General features: G+C 35.5%; 3 protein-coding genes across 3 annotated transcripts; 1 reads left to right on the forward strand and 2 right to left on the reverse strand.

Annotated features, from left to right (window-relative positions):
* Positions 1 to 274: 274 nt before the first annotated feature.
* LOC145004597 (putative hexosyltransferase MUCI70) lies at positions 275 to 3,350 on the forward strand. The gene is made up of 8 exons (XM_078963547.1): positions 275 to 682; positions 867 to 1,222; positions 1,323 to 1,583; positions 1,646 to 1,859; positions 1,949 to 2,258; positions 2,338 to 2,629; positions 2,694 to 2,893; positions 2,967 to 3,350. Exons 2-8 carry the CDS (start codon positions 970 to 972, stop codon positions 3,174 to 3,176), a joined length of 1,740 nt encoding a protein of 579 aa, XP_078819673.1. The 5' UTR covers positions 275 to 682; positions 867 to 969; the 3' UTR covers positions 3,177 to 3,350.
* Positions 3,351 to 3,427: 77 nt separating this feature from the next.
* LOC145004598 (HrpN-interacting protein from malus protein) lies at positions 3,428 to 4,695 on the reverse strand. The gene is made up of 3 exons (XM_078963548.1): positions 4,519 to 4,695; positions 3,777 to 3,863; positions 3,428 to 3,693 (listed from the first exon to the last, which is right to left on the reverse strand). Exons 2-3 carry the CDS (start codon positions 3,853 to 3,855, stop codon positions 3,602 to 3,604), a joined length of 171 nt encoding a protein of 56 aa, XP_078819674.1. The 5' UTR covers positions 3,856 to 3,863; positions 4,519 to 4,695; the 3' UTR covers positions 3,428 to 3,601.
* A 6,307-nt stretch (positions 4,696 to 11,002) lies between these two features.
* LOC145006488 (Plasma-membrane choline transporter family protein) lies at positions 11,003 to 14,633 on the reverse strand. Its single transcript, XM_078965580.1, has 10 exons — positions 14,299 to 14,633; positions 13,660 to 14,018; positions 13,428 to 13,573; positions 13,045 to 13,228; positions 12,866 to 12,939; positions 12,680 to 12,793; positions 12,124 to 12,480; positions 11,777 to 12,037; positions 11,478 to 11,705; positions 11,003 to 11,381 (listed from the first exon to the last, which is right to left on the reverse strand). The coding sequence occupies exons 1-10, from the start codon at positions 14,481 to 14,483 to the stop codon at positions 11,196 to 11,198; spliced, it is 2,094 nt and encodes a 697-aa protein (XP_078821706.1). The 5' UTR covers positions 14,484 to 14,633; the 3' UTR covers positions 11,003 to 11,195.

Below are 14,633 nucleotides of genomic sequence, written 5' to 3' on the forward strand. Positions count from 1 at the left end.
AAGATTAGGATTTGTATTGGGTATTAAGATCATTGATAAATATGAATGACCTTTTAGATAAATGTGTGAAAATTGTAATATATTATTCATGTACAAAGTGAAACATTCCTTTAATATGTTTACAATGCAATTCCTTTACTTAATTTATCAATAACCGTTGTATTACATAACAAGATAATTCATAAAATTATCTTTATTTTAATTTAAATACTTGATCGATAATTAAGCTAAAGAAGAAAGAAAAAGGATATAATACAAATAACTGAAAGCGAAAACGAAAACGGTTCCTCTAAATACTAATACAAATAGGAATATTGAAACCCGATTCCACTATCACCGATCTCATTGGCTGATGCGATTAGTGTTGAAGAAAGTTGATCAAATCTCGTTAGATACCCTCTCAAATCTCAATTTTACAAAAACCCAACCAAGAATTTTTGCATCTTGAACAATTTCGGAGGTGGGGATTTCAATTGATACTCGCTCCAAGTTTTGATATCATATATAGTAGTTTTGCACAGGAAGAATCCACTGAAATCTCGGATTTTCAACGGAAACAAACCATAGCCTGGTCAAAGATTTCAATCGATCTTAACAGGAAAACCCTAGATTTGTTACTTACAAAGACTACTCTGGGTTCCAGTTTGAATTTGCTGCTGGCGATTGTAACGTTGCAAAAGAGGTAAGTTCCAATATCCTTTTTTTCTGTCTCTAGCGTACACAATTGAATCTATGTGATCTTGCTTCGAACTTGATAGATTTCTGTACGGATTACACTAAGTAGTGCGTTAACGGCTAGGGCTTAAGATCGAGACTTTGATTTGGCAATCCGATAGATTGAATCCCAGATTGATTTTGATTTGCAGTTAGATTCTGTTTCTGGGAGACGAATTGTGATTATTGTGTGAATGAGGGGAAGGTGTGTGGGAACAAGGCGATGAAGAGCAAAACAGTGAGATTCCAACTACAATGACTGGAGTGTCATTGGATTTAAGAACACAGAGTTATGGATCACCACAGCAACCGCAAAACGGTTCATTGCAGATTCAAAATGGATTCATTGTTCGCAAATCTTCAAGGATGTCGCTCTCTGGTTCAAGGGAGAAGGACAAACTTCTCCTCGTTTTGTGCAGATATCTCAGTAGAAAAAAGGTTGTAATGCTAATTTTAGTTTCGTTTGCTCTCATGGCATTCCTTTCAGGGTTCTTCACCACCAATAGAGGTTCGTATGATCGTATCCAAATTCCAACCATATTTGTTTCAGTTTCGATCTTCCAATTCAGCAATCAAAGTTTCTGATAATCTCTTTTCTGTTTTCTCAGAAGATTCATCCGAGAGCACGATATTTGATCACTTCAATGATGCATACAACACCTCTTTACAATTCTCCAGAAAATTCGGTAGTCAAAAAGACGACAATTCATCAATTCAGACAACTCTATCTGTATGTGAAGAAAACCCTCCTATCCACCATTTCTCCCCTCCACTTTCTTCAGAATCCACCATTTTTCACAGCAATTTCTGTCAGAGTTTTGCATTTCCACCCCCTCCACCTGGTGACAGAAGACGCCCTGGACCTAGACGTAAGTTTTTTCATCTTTCTTCAATCATCAAAAAAAAATATTAACTTTTTTCGTAACGCCAGCCTGTCCTGTATGTTACCTTCCTGTGGAGGAAGCCATTGCTAGCATGCCACGTGTCCCTTCCCCATCACCAGTGTTAAATCACTTAACTTATTTCCATGAAGAAAGCTCTACAAAAACTGAACCACATGAAGGATCTGATTTTGGTGGGTATCCTTCTTTAAAACAAAGGAATGAATCTTTTGAAATCAAAGAGTCAATGACTGTACATTGTGGGTATGTAATATGTTTAATATATACATTATTATTATTATCTTTCTTATAATGATTATTTGATAATAATAATAAAATGAAAAATGTTTCAGATTTGTGAAAGGATGTAGACCGGGTTACAAAACAGGATTTGACATCGACATTTCCGATCTTGTGGAATTGGAGCAGTTTCATGACATCATCGTTGCATCAGCAATATTTGGAAACTATGATGTGATTCAACAGCCAACTAAAATCAGTGATCATGCGATTAAAAACATCCCGTTTTATATGTTTATTGATGAAGAAACCGAAAGTTACATGAGAAATTCAAGTCTTTTGGACTACAGAATGAAAGTTGGATTATGGAGAATTATCGTTGTGCATAACATTCCTTACACTGATTCTAGACGCAATGGAAAGGTAATAATAATAACTTTTATCAAATTTTATTTCAATTACATTTTGTATAATAATAATAATAAATACAATATATAAACAGGTTCCTAAGCTTTTACTACATAGACTGTTTCCAAATGTGAAATATTCTATTTGGATTGATGGAAAGCTGCAACTTGTTGTGGACCCGTATAAGCTTCTAGAAAGATTTTTATGGCGACACAATGCTACATTTGCAATCTCAAAACATTATAGGAGGTTTGATGTGTTTGAGGAAGCTGAAGCTAATAAGGCTGCTGGGAAGTATGACAATAAGTCGATTGATTATCAGATTGACTTTTATAGAAATGAAGGGTTGACTCCTTATTCAGAAGCTAAGCTTCCTATAATCAGTGGTAAAAGCTTTTTATCTTTTACATTTTTTTTTATTGTGTGTGTTAATGTTTGTTGTTTTTGTAGATGTTCCGGAAGGTTGTGTGATTATAAGGGAACACATTCCAATTACAAATCTGTTCACGTGTTTGTGGTTTAATGAAGTTGATCGATTTACTTCAAGGGATCAGTTGAGTTTTGCTGCTGTAAGGGATAAGATCATGGGACAAGTCGACTGGAGTGTTAACATGTTTATGGATTGTGAAAGACGAAACTTTGTCATACAGGTTACATTTTTTTTGGAAGGGTAAAATGGTCATTTTGTCGATTTGTTTTTAATTTGATTGATTGTTGACACAGGCGTATCATCGAGATCTGTTGGAGCACATGCCGCCGCCTAATTTAAGGCGGAATCGTGATTCCATTCCGGTGTCTGTGTCCGTGCGAGGGAATCCGATTGCTAGGAATCCGGTAAAGAAGAGTCCGGTGAAGCGTGGGAAAGGAGAGAGGAGAACGAGATCAAAGAGGCATTCGAAGAATCCTAGTAACAAGGACAACATGGTCTTTTGATAATTTTTTGTTTTTTTTTTTTTAACAAAAGAAATAGAATTTGTTGAAATGATTTTGGATGTGTGTAGCATATGATGGATGGATGGATGGATAGAATATCAATTTTGTTAGTACATTCAATTTTTGTTGTAAATACTTGGATACAGAAAATCTTTGAGACTTGTTTTTTTTTTATCTTTATTGATTCACTCCCTTTAACCAATCTTGATATGTTCACCTTGAATGAAAGCTAATAAAATGACAAAATCGACTTAATGAGAACATACAAAATAGTTGAAAATCACTAAATGAGCACATATAATAGAATAGTTGGTTGTTAAATTATGACATAAACCCTAAAAAGATATTGGGAATAAACATAATTCTCATTTATTACATCATTGTCTAAAAGAAAAAGAAAAAGAAAAATATGGTAAATGAGGCAATCAAACACTGTTGTTGGCTTCTGCTTCAGCTGCTGCAGCTAACATCTTTTCCCTGTTTTGTGTTTGTCTTTCTACAGCAACCATGTATAAGCCTACAACACTCAGAAATTAGCAATGTATTTTATTTAAGGGGGTGAAGGGTAAAATGGTAATTGTGGTAGCATCAGCATCATACCTACAGCACTTCCAATGGCTGTAAGCCAGAGAACCCTCATGGACCATTTATCACTAATCACTCCTCTAGTAGTTCCCATTTGTAACTCTGTCATATACATTACAATTTTACAATAGAAAGGAATTCAATTATATTCCTTTGTATTTGGAATATGTAAATAATGAGAAATCACATAATCCTTCACCATTTGTTCATTTTGCACCCTTTTTTTCATCAAAAAGATGCAACTCTAGTTTAGTTGTTATACAAGGTTGGGGTTTAGGAAAGGGTGTTTCAGTAATTCAGTCATTCACACAAATAACGAAGGATTGGAATTGAATTTTATAACTTAATGGAAAGAAATTTGAATTCCTTCATTGGTGAGATTTTATGAACACAGACGGAATTCAATTCCATACTCATTGGCATCCAAAGCCAGGGAATCGAAATATGGAATGGAACTGAATACCAAGAAAAAGATTGTGCTGGCGATCATTGGAAATCATAAACTATAAGCAAAATCATCGACGATTACATGGAAAACATTTAAATCAAATGTGTGCTACTGATACACCATCCTTAATCCTAAATTCAGCCCTAAAATTAGGAGATGCAAAGTGGTGGGATTTGGTATTTTTCATGATCAGCTAAGAAAGAACCCTAACGTCCATAATCTAAACAAATAAAGCAACGCCATATTCGAAAAGAGCGCATATCAAGATGAACAATAAGATAAAAACTGAAATCGCATAAATAAACTTACAAGATGGAGTTATCGACGACCCTGTATACACAGACAACGGAATTTGAGGTGTGAATTTGCAGGATTGAAATCGGGTTTTGAAAGAAGAAGATCAGAGTTTCAGATTTGAAGGAGAGAATGAAAAAGTTAATGGCAGGGTTTAGGACCGGGAATCGGGTTTGTAAAACCCAAGTCCCTTGCCCGGTTTTATTTCAAAGCATTAAAATTTATTTAACCCAAACCCAAAAATTACTTTGATGTTAATTCAAAAAAATAAATAAATAAATAAATAATAAACTTAGGATGTGTTTGGAATGGTTTTTTGAACATAAAACTCCTTTTTGTAAAAAAACTTTATGTACAAGATGGTGTTTAAAATGTGTTTGGTTTGTCTTTTATGATTTTTAAGTGATAAAATCTAAAAGTCACAAAAAGATAGGAATTCTTTTTTTTTTTTCAGCCAACTTTTTCTTCTTACTAAATAGATGGTTTTAAAAGATTTTTTTTAATTGTCAAACAACTTTTGGTAATCTTTAATTTTTTGGAAAAGTTAAAAATCAAAAAGATGATTAAAAAGAAATGTCAAACACCCTCTTAATCTAATACAATTTGAAGGGAAAAAAAACTAAAATAGCTAACTTTTGTTTTCTAATTATTTGCTAAAAGAGTAAATTACGTGAATGGTCCCTGTGGTTTAGTGTAAATTACACGTTTGGTCCCTAACTTATTTTTCTAACTCGGATTGTCCTCAACTTTTAATTATGTAACGCGTCTAGTCCCTAATCTCACATTCCGTCAATTATTTCCATTAGACACCCCACGTGCCTTGCACGTTGGGGGTATAAAAGTCATTTCACATTTCCAACGATCTTCAAATACTAATTTTTCATCAGGATCGAACCTAATTTAGAGTTTCTTTCAGTTCTCCATCGTTTGAAGCGGTTACACCTAATCTCCTTCAAATCAAGGATGGTTCAATGCGATTGTAGGCGTGCTGCTGTAATTCGGACTTCAACTACTAACAATAATCCAGGAAGACCATTTTACGCATGTCCAATTAAGGTATGTTGTAGTTGAGAATTTTGTAATCGTAACCCTAGATGGGGATATCACTGTATGCGATTATAGGTATTGTAACCGTGGCTTTTGAAATTGACAGGAACCACGTAAAGGATTTATTGCTTGGGTAGATGATGATGAAAAGGATCATGGTGACAGATCGACAATCTCTTGGCTTGTGAGGTTGAACAAGAAGCTGAAAAATGAAAATTTTTTCTTGAAAATATGTTTATTTATTATTTGGGTATTGTTCTTGGTGATACTTGTTTACAAGTTGTAAGGTGGGGATGAGTTGTTATTGTAATGGTAAAGTCCTATGTAATGGTTAGGTTGTAGCAATGTATGTGATGGTATCATTATTTGTAATGGTTAGGTTGTAGCAGTGAATGTGAAGGTTGATGGGTTTTGTACATAAGAACATTCCTAAGTGCGCATACAAACCCTAATGCTCGGATCTAGATTTCTCTAATTAAACATGCTTTGAATCCAAGACTCCGAATGGCTTATTAGGTATAAGAACAACACAAAAACCAGAGTTAGAAGCATACCTTGAAACACTTGTTTGATCTTCTTGTTCTTGGAGCTTTAGAGTCACAATTGTCACTCCTCTAATGGCTTACAAACACCAACTAGCAAAGAGGATGATTTTGAGAGAGAGGAGAGAGGAGGAATTCGGCCAGGGGTTCTCGACTTTAGATGATGTACCGATTTCCCTTTGTCATAGGGTCTATTTATACTTGTAGACTCCTTAAGGGTTACAACTCAAACCCTAGTTGGATAACTATTACCTAAAGCAATCCAAATCCTTCCCAAGATAATGCCTTGGACGATTTTGAGGCTTATCCTAGCCTAGAAATCGTCCAACCCCTATCCAATAAGGATTTACAGTCTAAATTTTAACTATCAAACAATTGGCAGTTTATACCCTCTTATTTAATTAATCTCTTTAAGTCACCAAATTAATACCAATTAATCCATGACTTATATTAATCAAATAACTATATTATTATTCCTTATATTATTCTCATAATATATTAATAATATTTATTCTCTCATAATAAATCATCCTACCAAGTTGCTATGGTGAAGGCAACCCAAAATGACCATGCACAATCGGGTCAAATACTTGCCTAATATAGTTGCAGCCTTAGACACTATTCCAACAAAGGTATCCTCTTCTGTAATGGTTAAGTTGTCTATGTATTGTAATGCAAATGGTTAAGATTTTTAAGATCAATGAAAATGGTGTTGTGTTGTATTGATTATGTTTTAAAGTGATGTATAAGCAGCATATTGACCATTAATTAGTACCAAACTATAACAGGGCAATGAGGGTGACATCATAAGAAGAATATAACAATCTAATTTAGTACCAAACTATTATGGAAAATATAAATGTAAAAATCAATATAAACCAAATTATTATCTAAGCAATGGTGTATCATCAGAAGAAAACATTCCATTAATTAGTACCAAACTATTACAGGGCAATGAGGGTGACAAACTAGTTCATCCAAAAGTGCCAAAATATTGGCTAAAACAAGTAGCAAAATACTGCCCCTATTACAAACTATTCATAAATAATGTACCAAAATATTAGCCATATTACAAGCAGCAACATAACACAATCCATTCATATTTAAAGTAACAAAAGACTAGCCCTATTACAAACCATCAAGTGGTTGCCTTCCCTTTCCCTTTTCCTTTGACGTGTGACTGTCCACCACCCCCACCAACAATTGGTCTTTGCCCTTTGCAGGTTCTTGCATGTGACCAACATTGTTACACTTCGTACATGTTACTAATCTATGGGCCCTCGATGCTGTGTTTCCTCTAACAAAGTCCTCCTTTTCCACAATTGATATTATTCTCTTCTTCTTTGGTCTTCCTATGAGAACACGATGTTTTGGAGGCAACAGAATTTTTGGTATAGCTAACTTCTCCCACATGGACCTTCCATTGATTGGACTAACCTTAAAAGAATACATCTTTTTCCATCTTGATAACTAGTAACATGGATGCACAAATGATTCTGGGATTCCCACATCTTTGTTATTCCCCCTATGTCCCAAATAGCAGCCACACCATGTTTGCACGGAATTCCTGTTAATTCCCACCTTTTGTACGTGCAACTTTGTTGACCTACATCCACAATACACTGATCTTGCCATAGTCCAGCAACTTGATATTTTCCAGTACCACAAAATGTTGCAACATACTGTTTTGCCTTACTCTTTATCTTATCCAATATTATTGTAGCTGTAGGACTCAAAGGACCTGCAACTTTCTGAATTTCCTTGTCAACTTTGACTATCTTCTTCATAATGTACTCTCTAATGAACTCAATGCAGTTAATGATTAGTGCATCACGACCTTCTTCTATCTTGTTGTTGAATGCTTCACACAGGTTATTAGTCAAAGCATCACAATGTGCTCTCCCTGAACATAAACAAATTCTATGTCAGTATTCAATATACCTTCTTTTAAAATTATTAAGTAGAGATCGAAAGTCATTATACCAGTAAAGTGGGAGCACGCCCAACTTTGAGGAGGTATTTGTTTCAGCCACTCATAAGCATCATTGTTAAGCTTCTTTAGGTTTTCCATTGCTTGATGAAAGTGTTCTACATTAGAGGTCGTGGCACATTCCCAAAGAAGATCCTTGAACTCCTTTCCCCTCCAGTTCTTTTTCATGTTGTTGTGTATGTGACGAAGACAATAGCGATGCTCTGCACATGGAAATAGTGTTGCAATCGCAGGCAACAAACCTTATCAATAGTAACATGTTTGTATGTTAGTATAACTGCATCAATAGTATAAAACTATAAAACCTATTTTGGATAGGTTCGAATACCTTTTGCCTGTCACTCATAAACGTGAAATTGGAATTTGTTCCCAAACCTAAGTCATCACCCAAATTACTTAAAAACCAAGTCCAAGAATTCAATGTTTCTGATTCAACCACGGCGTAGTCTAAAGGATATATCCCATTATTACCATCCAATGCCTTTGATAAGAAACATAAATTACCAGAAAACATTGGTCAGTTAACATTACTTTAAATAAAGAACATACAATACACAAAGAAATAAGAAGATCTTACCATAGCAGACAAAACTTGGCCTGGATATGGACCTTTCATGAAGGCTCCATCAAGTCCAAGAAAGTCCCTTCTTCCCGCTGCAAAACCTCGCTTCAAAGCTCCAATGCAAACATAGATACGCCTGAATGTTCTTGTCTCAACAGTTGGATTCGCTTCACTTTCAACATCAATTTTAACCGTAGTATCTGGGTTACGTGCTTGTACCTCTAAAACATAATCCCTTAAACCTATATTGGCTGGCATAATCTCCTTGAACATGCTTTAAAGCTTGCTGCTTTGCCCTAAAAGTTTTCATATGCGAAATGTCCATCTGGTACTCATGTTGGAGTTGCTCTCGTAAAGCCCTAATAGGAATCTTTGGGTTTGTCTCAATAACTTGTACTATATGCTCTGAAAGGAACTTATAGTCACATGCTTTGACTTTTCTTGTTTGTAGACATCGATGCTCCTTCGTGTATGTCTTAACCATCCAATCTATGTCACGCTTCCACTTACTACAATAGATAATAGATAACCCATGGGCATTTCTCTTCTTCATTAGTAGTAAGATTTGGTATAGTGCCCTTACACACAAACCTAACCCTATTCTTATCATTTTTCTCTAATTGCATTTCCCTTCTTGTCCTTATGGAATGTAGTTTCACTTGTGTCTTAAAGTCCTTAAATGAACTGAAAGTTTGAAAAATGTAGAAGGGCTCACTAACCAAAGTTGCATCATTTTCATAATCCCTCTATATGGCCCTAATAGTTTTCCTTCGCTTACCATCATTTTCCTCATCTGATGAAGACCCAGACAACAAAACCTCTGTGTTGATCACTTCCAAGTCACCTTGTTGTGTATCTTCAGGTACATTACTTTTAGAAGAACCTCCAACCCATTCTACATCCTTGTCAATGTTCATATGGAAATCTTTTATATCCACATCAACATCGTGTATGAGATTGTCCTCATCAATAAAAAAATCACTATCTTAACTCTCACTATCATCATCAAACTCATCACTTCCACTGCCATTGTTGTTTCCACTACCATCATAATCATCCTCATTCTCTATATTCATGTCAAAATCAATATGGTCGACCAAAGATGGTTCTTTGTCCAAATGACTATCATTCTCAACTTCTGTTAGGTCTGGAACACTCTCATGCTCAATTGGAGAGTCATTCCACTCCAAGAACAATTGTTTGGAGCAAGCTGGTGGCTCTTTAATTTCAACAATTTTAATTAGGTTGGGGGGGGCATAGAATAAGTATGTAGATTTGTTTTCCCATGCTCAATATATACATCTATTAGCTTATGGTTAGCAACATACGTACCCAGATGATGAACATCCTGATCTGAACCCAAAGCAAATAACCCAAAATCCAAATCGCCAAATGGTCTCAGGAAATGATAATAGAGTAGTGTCTGGTCTGAATCAATATGCCCAAGTTCCTCCATCATCTCGTCAATGTCGTGAATGGAAAAGGTGTCAATATCTAGTAAATCAACGTAATTTTGCTTGCCTTTGATGTACTTTCTTCCAGGGAACTTTGTAAACTGTCCACCATGGTGTAATCGGACAGAGAATATCGTCGGATGTTCGGCTATATATTCACGGAAAGATAAATTAGTCATATTTTTCTTTTTAAGTTACTAACTGATTAAGGGAGTAAACACTTACCATATCTACGAGCAAAGCACGTATCCTCCAAGGCGCCATCGCGTCTTCAAATGTAGGGTTCTTTCGATCAAGGGTTTTCAAAGGTTTTGTCTGTGAAGCTTGTATCTGATCACGTTGATCAACGATAAATCTTTTATTTCTTGGCGGTATAACATTGGATATGTGAAATGACTTTTATACCCCCAACGTGCAAGGCACGTGGGGTGTCTAATGGAAACAATTGACGGAATGTGAGATTAGGGACTAGACGCGTTACATAATTAAAAGTTGAGGACAATCCGAGTTAGAAAAATATGTTAGGGACCAAGCGTGTAATTTACACTAAACCAAAAGGACCATTCGCATAATTTACTCTTGCTAAAAATTACTTTTTCTTGGAATAGTAATTAGTCACATACTTCTAATGGACCCATAATAGTCGTCCATATATAAGATATTTATTTATTTTTCTCCATTTTTATAGTTTGCGAAATGACTTTCAAGTTTCAACCTAAGATTTCATATTTCCGCAACATGAAAATTTTACTTTTGCTTTAAGAATCATCCTTAAAATCCATAACACATCAAAAACCTCAAAAAATAATATTACCAATAAAAAAATCAAACAATTTTGTAGTACAAAAATAAATTTGCATTGCATTGCACTAAACGATTTACCAGTACAAAACATCATGTTCCATAGTGCCTCGAAGAAACTTCAATCATTCATCCAAAACTTGGGCAAATATTCCACATATACATATATCATCATAACTTTTTTTAGCATGGTTCTTTTCACTTGCTCTACACATAAGTAACCTACTATAGAAATAAGAACATCCACTTCCTAACAAAAAAAACCAACAAAACAAAACAAAACAAGCCTACATTTCTCATTGTCCAATCCTTTGCACCTCATTATCTTCCTCAAAAGTCTCAATCAAAAGTGGAGGCGCATAATGTGCTGTCCCTTGATGTTCCTCTGCATCTTGACAATACGATAAAATAATCGTATCTATCGACATTTCCACCACCCCAAAAAACAGTGTCGCCACCACATACCCTAATCCCCAACAAACCTACTCCACCAAATCAAATTTCATTATTTATATCATATTATATTATTATATATGATTTAAATTTTAAATAAATAAATTATGTGACATATGACATACCATTACAGGAAACAACGGGGATGTGATCTTGTTGTGAGACGATTTATACTTATGAGTGTCCAACATAAGAAACGCAAAAAGCGCACTAGCAAGACTCACACAAAGTTTTCCAAGAAATAAAATAACATCTCCAATCACATTCACTCTTCCAATCCTCAAAATGTTACTTATTATCAAATTTGTTGCTATTTCTGAAGCTTTGAAGAATCCTTTTCCCGTTATTGCAATCTATAACAATAAGGTAAATGTAAGAGGGATTTTTACACCAAAAAAAAAGAGTTTTTCAAAAAAAAAATTACCATAATGTATGCGTTTCGGTTGACTGATTTTATGGTTAATTCAATGCCCTTTAAGCAAAAACGAGAAGTGTGGAACATCATTCTTTTGATGAAGTTTTCAGGCATGATGTCAGCGATTTTGAGTCTCCTACGAATGGCTTCGAGTATGAACCGAGTCGACTCGATAAAAGACACGATTAAGGAACCGATTGCTATTGAGCCAAGGCTGTATCGCGTGAGTAGCTTCATCGATGAGAAAACCGGAAGAAACGGAATCGTTGTCTGAAAAAAGGGAATGGAATGGATGATTACATTCCATTGTTGGGAAGAATGGAATGGAATGAGAGTTAAATTTTGTATTTACTAACCGATGATTCTCCACGAGCCCAATAGTAAGAAGCCACGGAGCCAGCAATGACAGTGGAAGAAGAGGCGATGAGAAATTGAGTGGCCCAATAGCATCCAAACAAGTGGAAGAGAATCGAAGCTGCAATATGATTGGTGTAATGAATGCTATACCCACAACAATCATCGCAACTCACCCTTTTGGCTTTCAAATCGTATGCACAACAATTCGTGTTGCAATCATTGCGGACTATCTCGCCGGAGCTGAAAAGGTGGAGAGCCGCCGACACCCAGATCATGTAGAACACCGCCAGAATTAGGTACGGGATCACCGGAAAAATTATCAACGCGTGAACTTCTCCGATCACCTTTGCTGCCACCTGGATTATCGATAAAGTAGTTTATTTTAAGATTTAGAGTAAGTTACGTTTTTGGTCCTTGAGGTTGTACAAGAGTTTCAGTTTTGGTCCGTAGAGGCGCCAAAATTGCAAGAGGAAACTATCCGGGACGAAAACTGCAATTTTGGAACAAACTTAAGGACTAAAAATGTAATTTACTCTAAATGTTATGATTACTTGCCTTGAGTACTGATGTGGCCATGAGAATCCGGCGAACAATGGCGATTGATGATAAAACGGATACGATCATGACACATGTCATGAGAAAAGCGGCTGCTCGCATATGATGTTGCTCCTGAAAAAAAGAAAAATGGTGAATTTATATAAGTGAAATTACTTAAATACCCTTGTTGATGCAACAACTTACCCTTGAAGTGACATGATAGTATGGATCGTGTTCGCCGATGATAGGCGAAATGGCATCGTTCCCAATCCATCCAGCTAAAAAAATGCAAAACATAGGGAAAGGAAATTCATCGTCGGTGAAATTACCAAAATACCCTTGTTGTGTAAGAAGTTTGAAAATGCACATCCATGTAATCTAACCTTTCATGTAGTAGAACATTGTGACAGATATGATGAGGCCGTTAAAGAGAAAAACGGTCACCCAGGGCATTCCGGTCACAAAATGTCGGATCATTAAAAGCCACAAAAGCGATAAAAATAAAGGCAAAAGTCCTCCACAAACAATCAACACGGGCCATGATTTTCCAACATCCGCAACATATCTCTGCAATTAATTTTTCACCAATTATTAATCAATGCTTCATTTTTATGCAACAGTCATCCATCCGATATAAGATATCCGATGACTGGTGCAGTCAGATGCCTGTTGCAATGTGCAACAGGCATCTGGATGTCATGTGCATTATCAAAAAAACATAATGCACAAGACATCTAAATCAGATATATATATACCATATACATACCTTCAATACAGAAGATCGTGCATTAATGGAGTTATGAATAGATTTATCTATGATCATATCATCATTGATTGTAACTCCATTCATTCGTTTCCAATTAGTCAAAGAAACATTTGATGGTCGATCAATAAACTGGCAACTCCAATAAACTGCATTTACCGAATTACCCTTACATCTTCTAATTAAACAATTAACGAAATAAATCATTTTTATTTACATAAATTATGAAATATACCGTTTACGCTTGGAAAAATGACAGGGTAACAAGGGCCTTGAAGTTGAAGAGAAGTGTTTCTTAGTTCAGGGGTAAGATCGGCAAAATAATCATAATTCATATCGATCCAATCATCTAAAGAAAGACGAATATCTCCCTCTGGATAATCACAAACCCAATTTAAAGAATCTTCCGAGGGTATTGGACAATCTAATAAGCATATGGTTCGAGCATTTGACAGTTTTACCCCGCTGTTCTTCATGCCACTTTGGTAAACTTGATTAGGGTTAACCCAATATTTGAGTTCCAACTCACGGAGGTCAAAATCGGAATGTTTTCCTCCACATACATTTCCTTTATAATCCAAACCGAAATTTAACCTGGTTAACCACAAAACGCATAAAAATACAAATCAAAATTATATAATTTTTCAATGACACGAGTAAAAAAAATCAAATCTTGAACGTATGCTAGAATAGGTAAAGGTTATTTAAAGTGTGAAAAAACCGTTTGATAAAGAAAAAACAGAAACAAAGACACTAAAAATGCAAGAAATGTTGAAAACCCTCCTTTTTATAAAGGGAAATTGAAGGCATTTATTCAAGAAATGAAAAAAAGATTGAAGCTTTTTTAGTTTATAAGTTTTCTTTTTTGGTTTACCTTAATGGGTTTCCTTGGTTGAAACCGAAGCTGGAGTTAACAATCATGGAGATCCAGAAAGCTATGAAGAAAACAAGAAACACAATATCTCTGCATTTCCGATTGTGCTTTATGATTCCGTTTCCGGCGCCGACTTCACCATTTCCGTCGCTTGATGGGTACTTTCCGATCACCGGTCCTCTCATTTCTATGTCTGGTTTCGGATTGTAGAGAGGGAATGAGGGTTTGTGTGATGAGAGAGAGAGAAGGAAAGAGGGAAATCAGTAGAATGAAAAAGAAAAGAGTGTAAAAAGGAAGAAAAAGGACTGTGTATGTGTGTGTGAAGGGGTTCACAA

Source organism: Lactuca saligna, chromosome 7, assembly GCF_052625555.1.
Source record: "Lactuca saligna cultivar CGN05327 chromosome 7, ASM5262555v1, whole genome shotgun sequence".
Classification (NCBI taxonomy): domain Eukaryota; kingdom Viridiplantae; phylum Streptophyta; class Magnoliopsida; order Asterales; family Asteraceae; genus Lactuca; species Lactuca saligna.

Bases quoted from the DNA above. Each gene is read 5' to 3' on its own strand.
- LOC145004597 (XM_078963547.1), top strand. From the start codon at position 970: ATGACTGGAGTGTCATTGGATTTAAGAACACAGAGTTATGGATCACCA. The intron at 1,223-1,322 runs GTTCGTATGATC...CTGTTTTCTCAG, and splicing joins GTTCTTCACCACCAATAGAG to AAGATTCATCCGAGAGCACG. The intron at 2,894-2,966 runs GTTACATTTTTT...TTGTTGACACAG, and splicing joins GACGAAACTTTGTCATACAG to GCGTATCATCGAGATCTGTT.
- LOC145004598 (XM_078963548.1), bottom strand. From the start codon at position 3,855: ATGGGAACTACTAGAGGAGTGATTAGTGATAAATGGTCCATGAGGGTT. The intron at 3,694-3,776 runs GTATGATGCTGA...TGAGTGTTGTAG, and splicing joins AGCCATTGGAAGTGCTGTAG to GCTTATACATGGTTGCTGTA.
- LOC145006488 (XM_078965580.1), bottom strand. From the start codon at position 14,483: ATGAGAGGACCGGTGATCGGAAAGTACCCATCAAGCGACGGAAATGGT. The intron at 13,574-13,659 runs GTATATTTCATA...CGGTAAATGCAG, and splicing joins CATTTTTCCAAGCGTAAACG to TTTATTGGAGTTGCCAGTTT. The intron at 13,229-13,427 runs GTATGTATATGG...AATTAATTGCAG, and splicing joins CACGATCTTCTGTATTGAAG to AGATATGTTGCGGATGTTGG.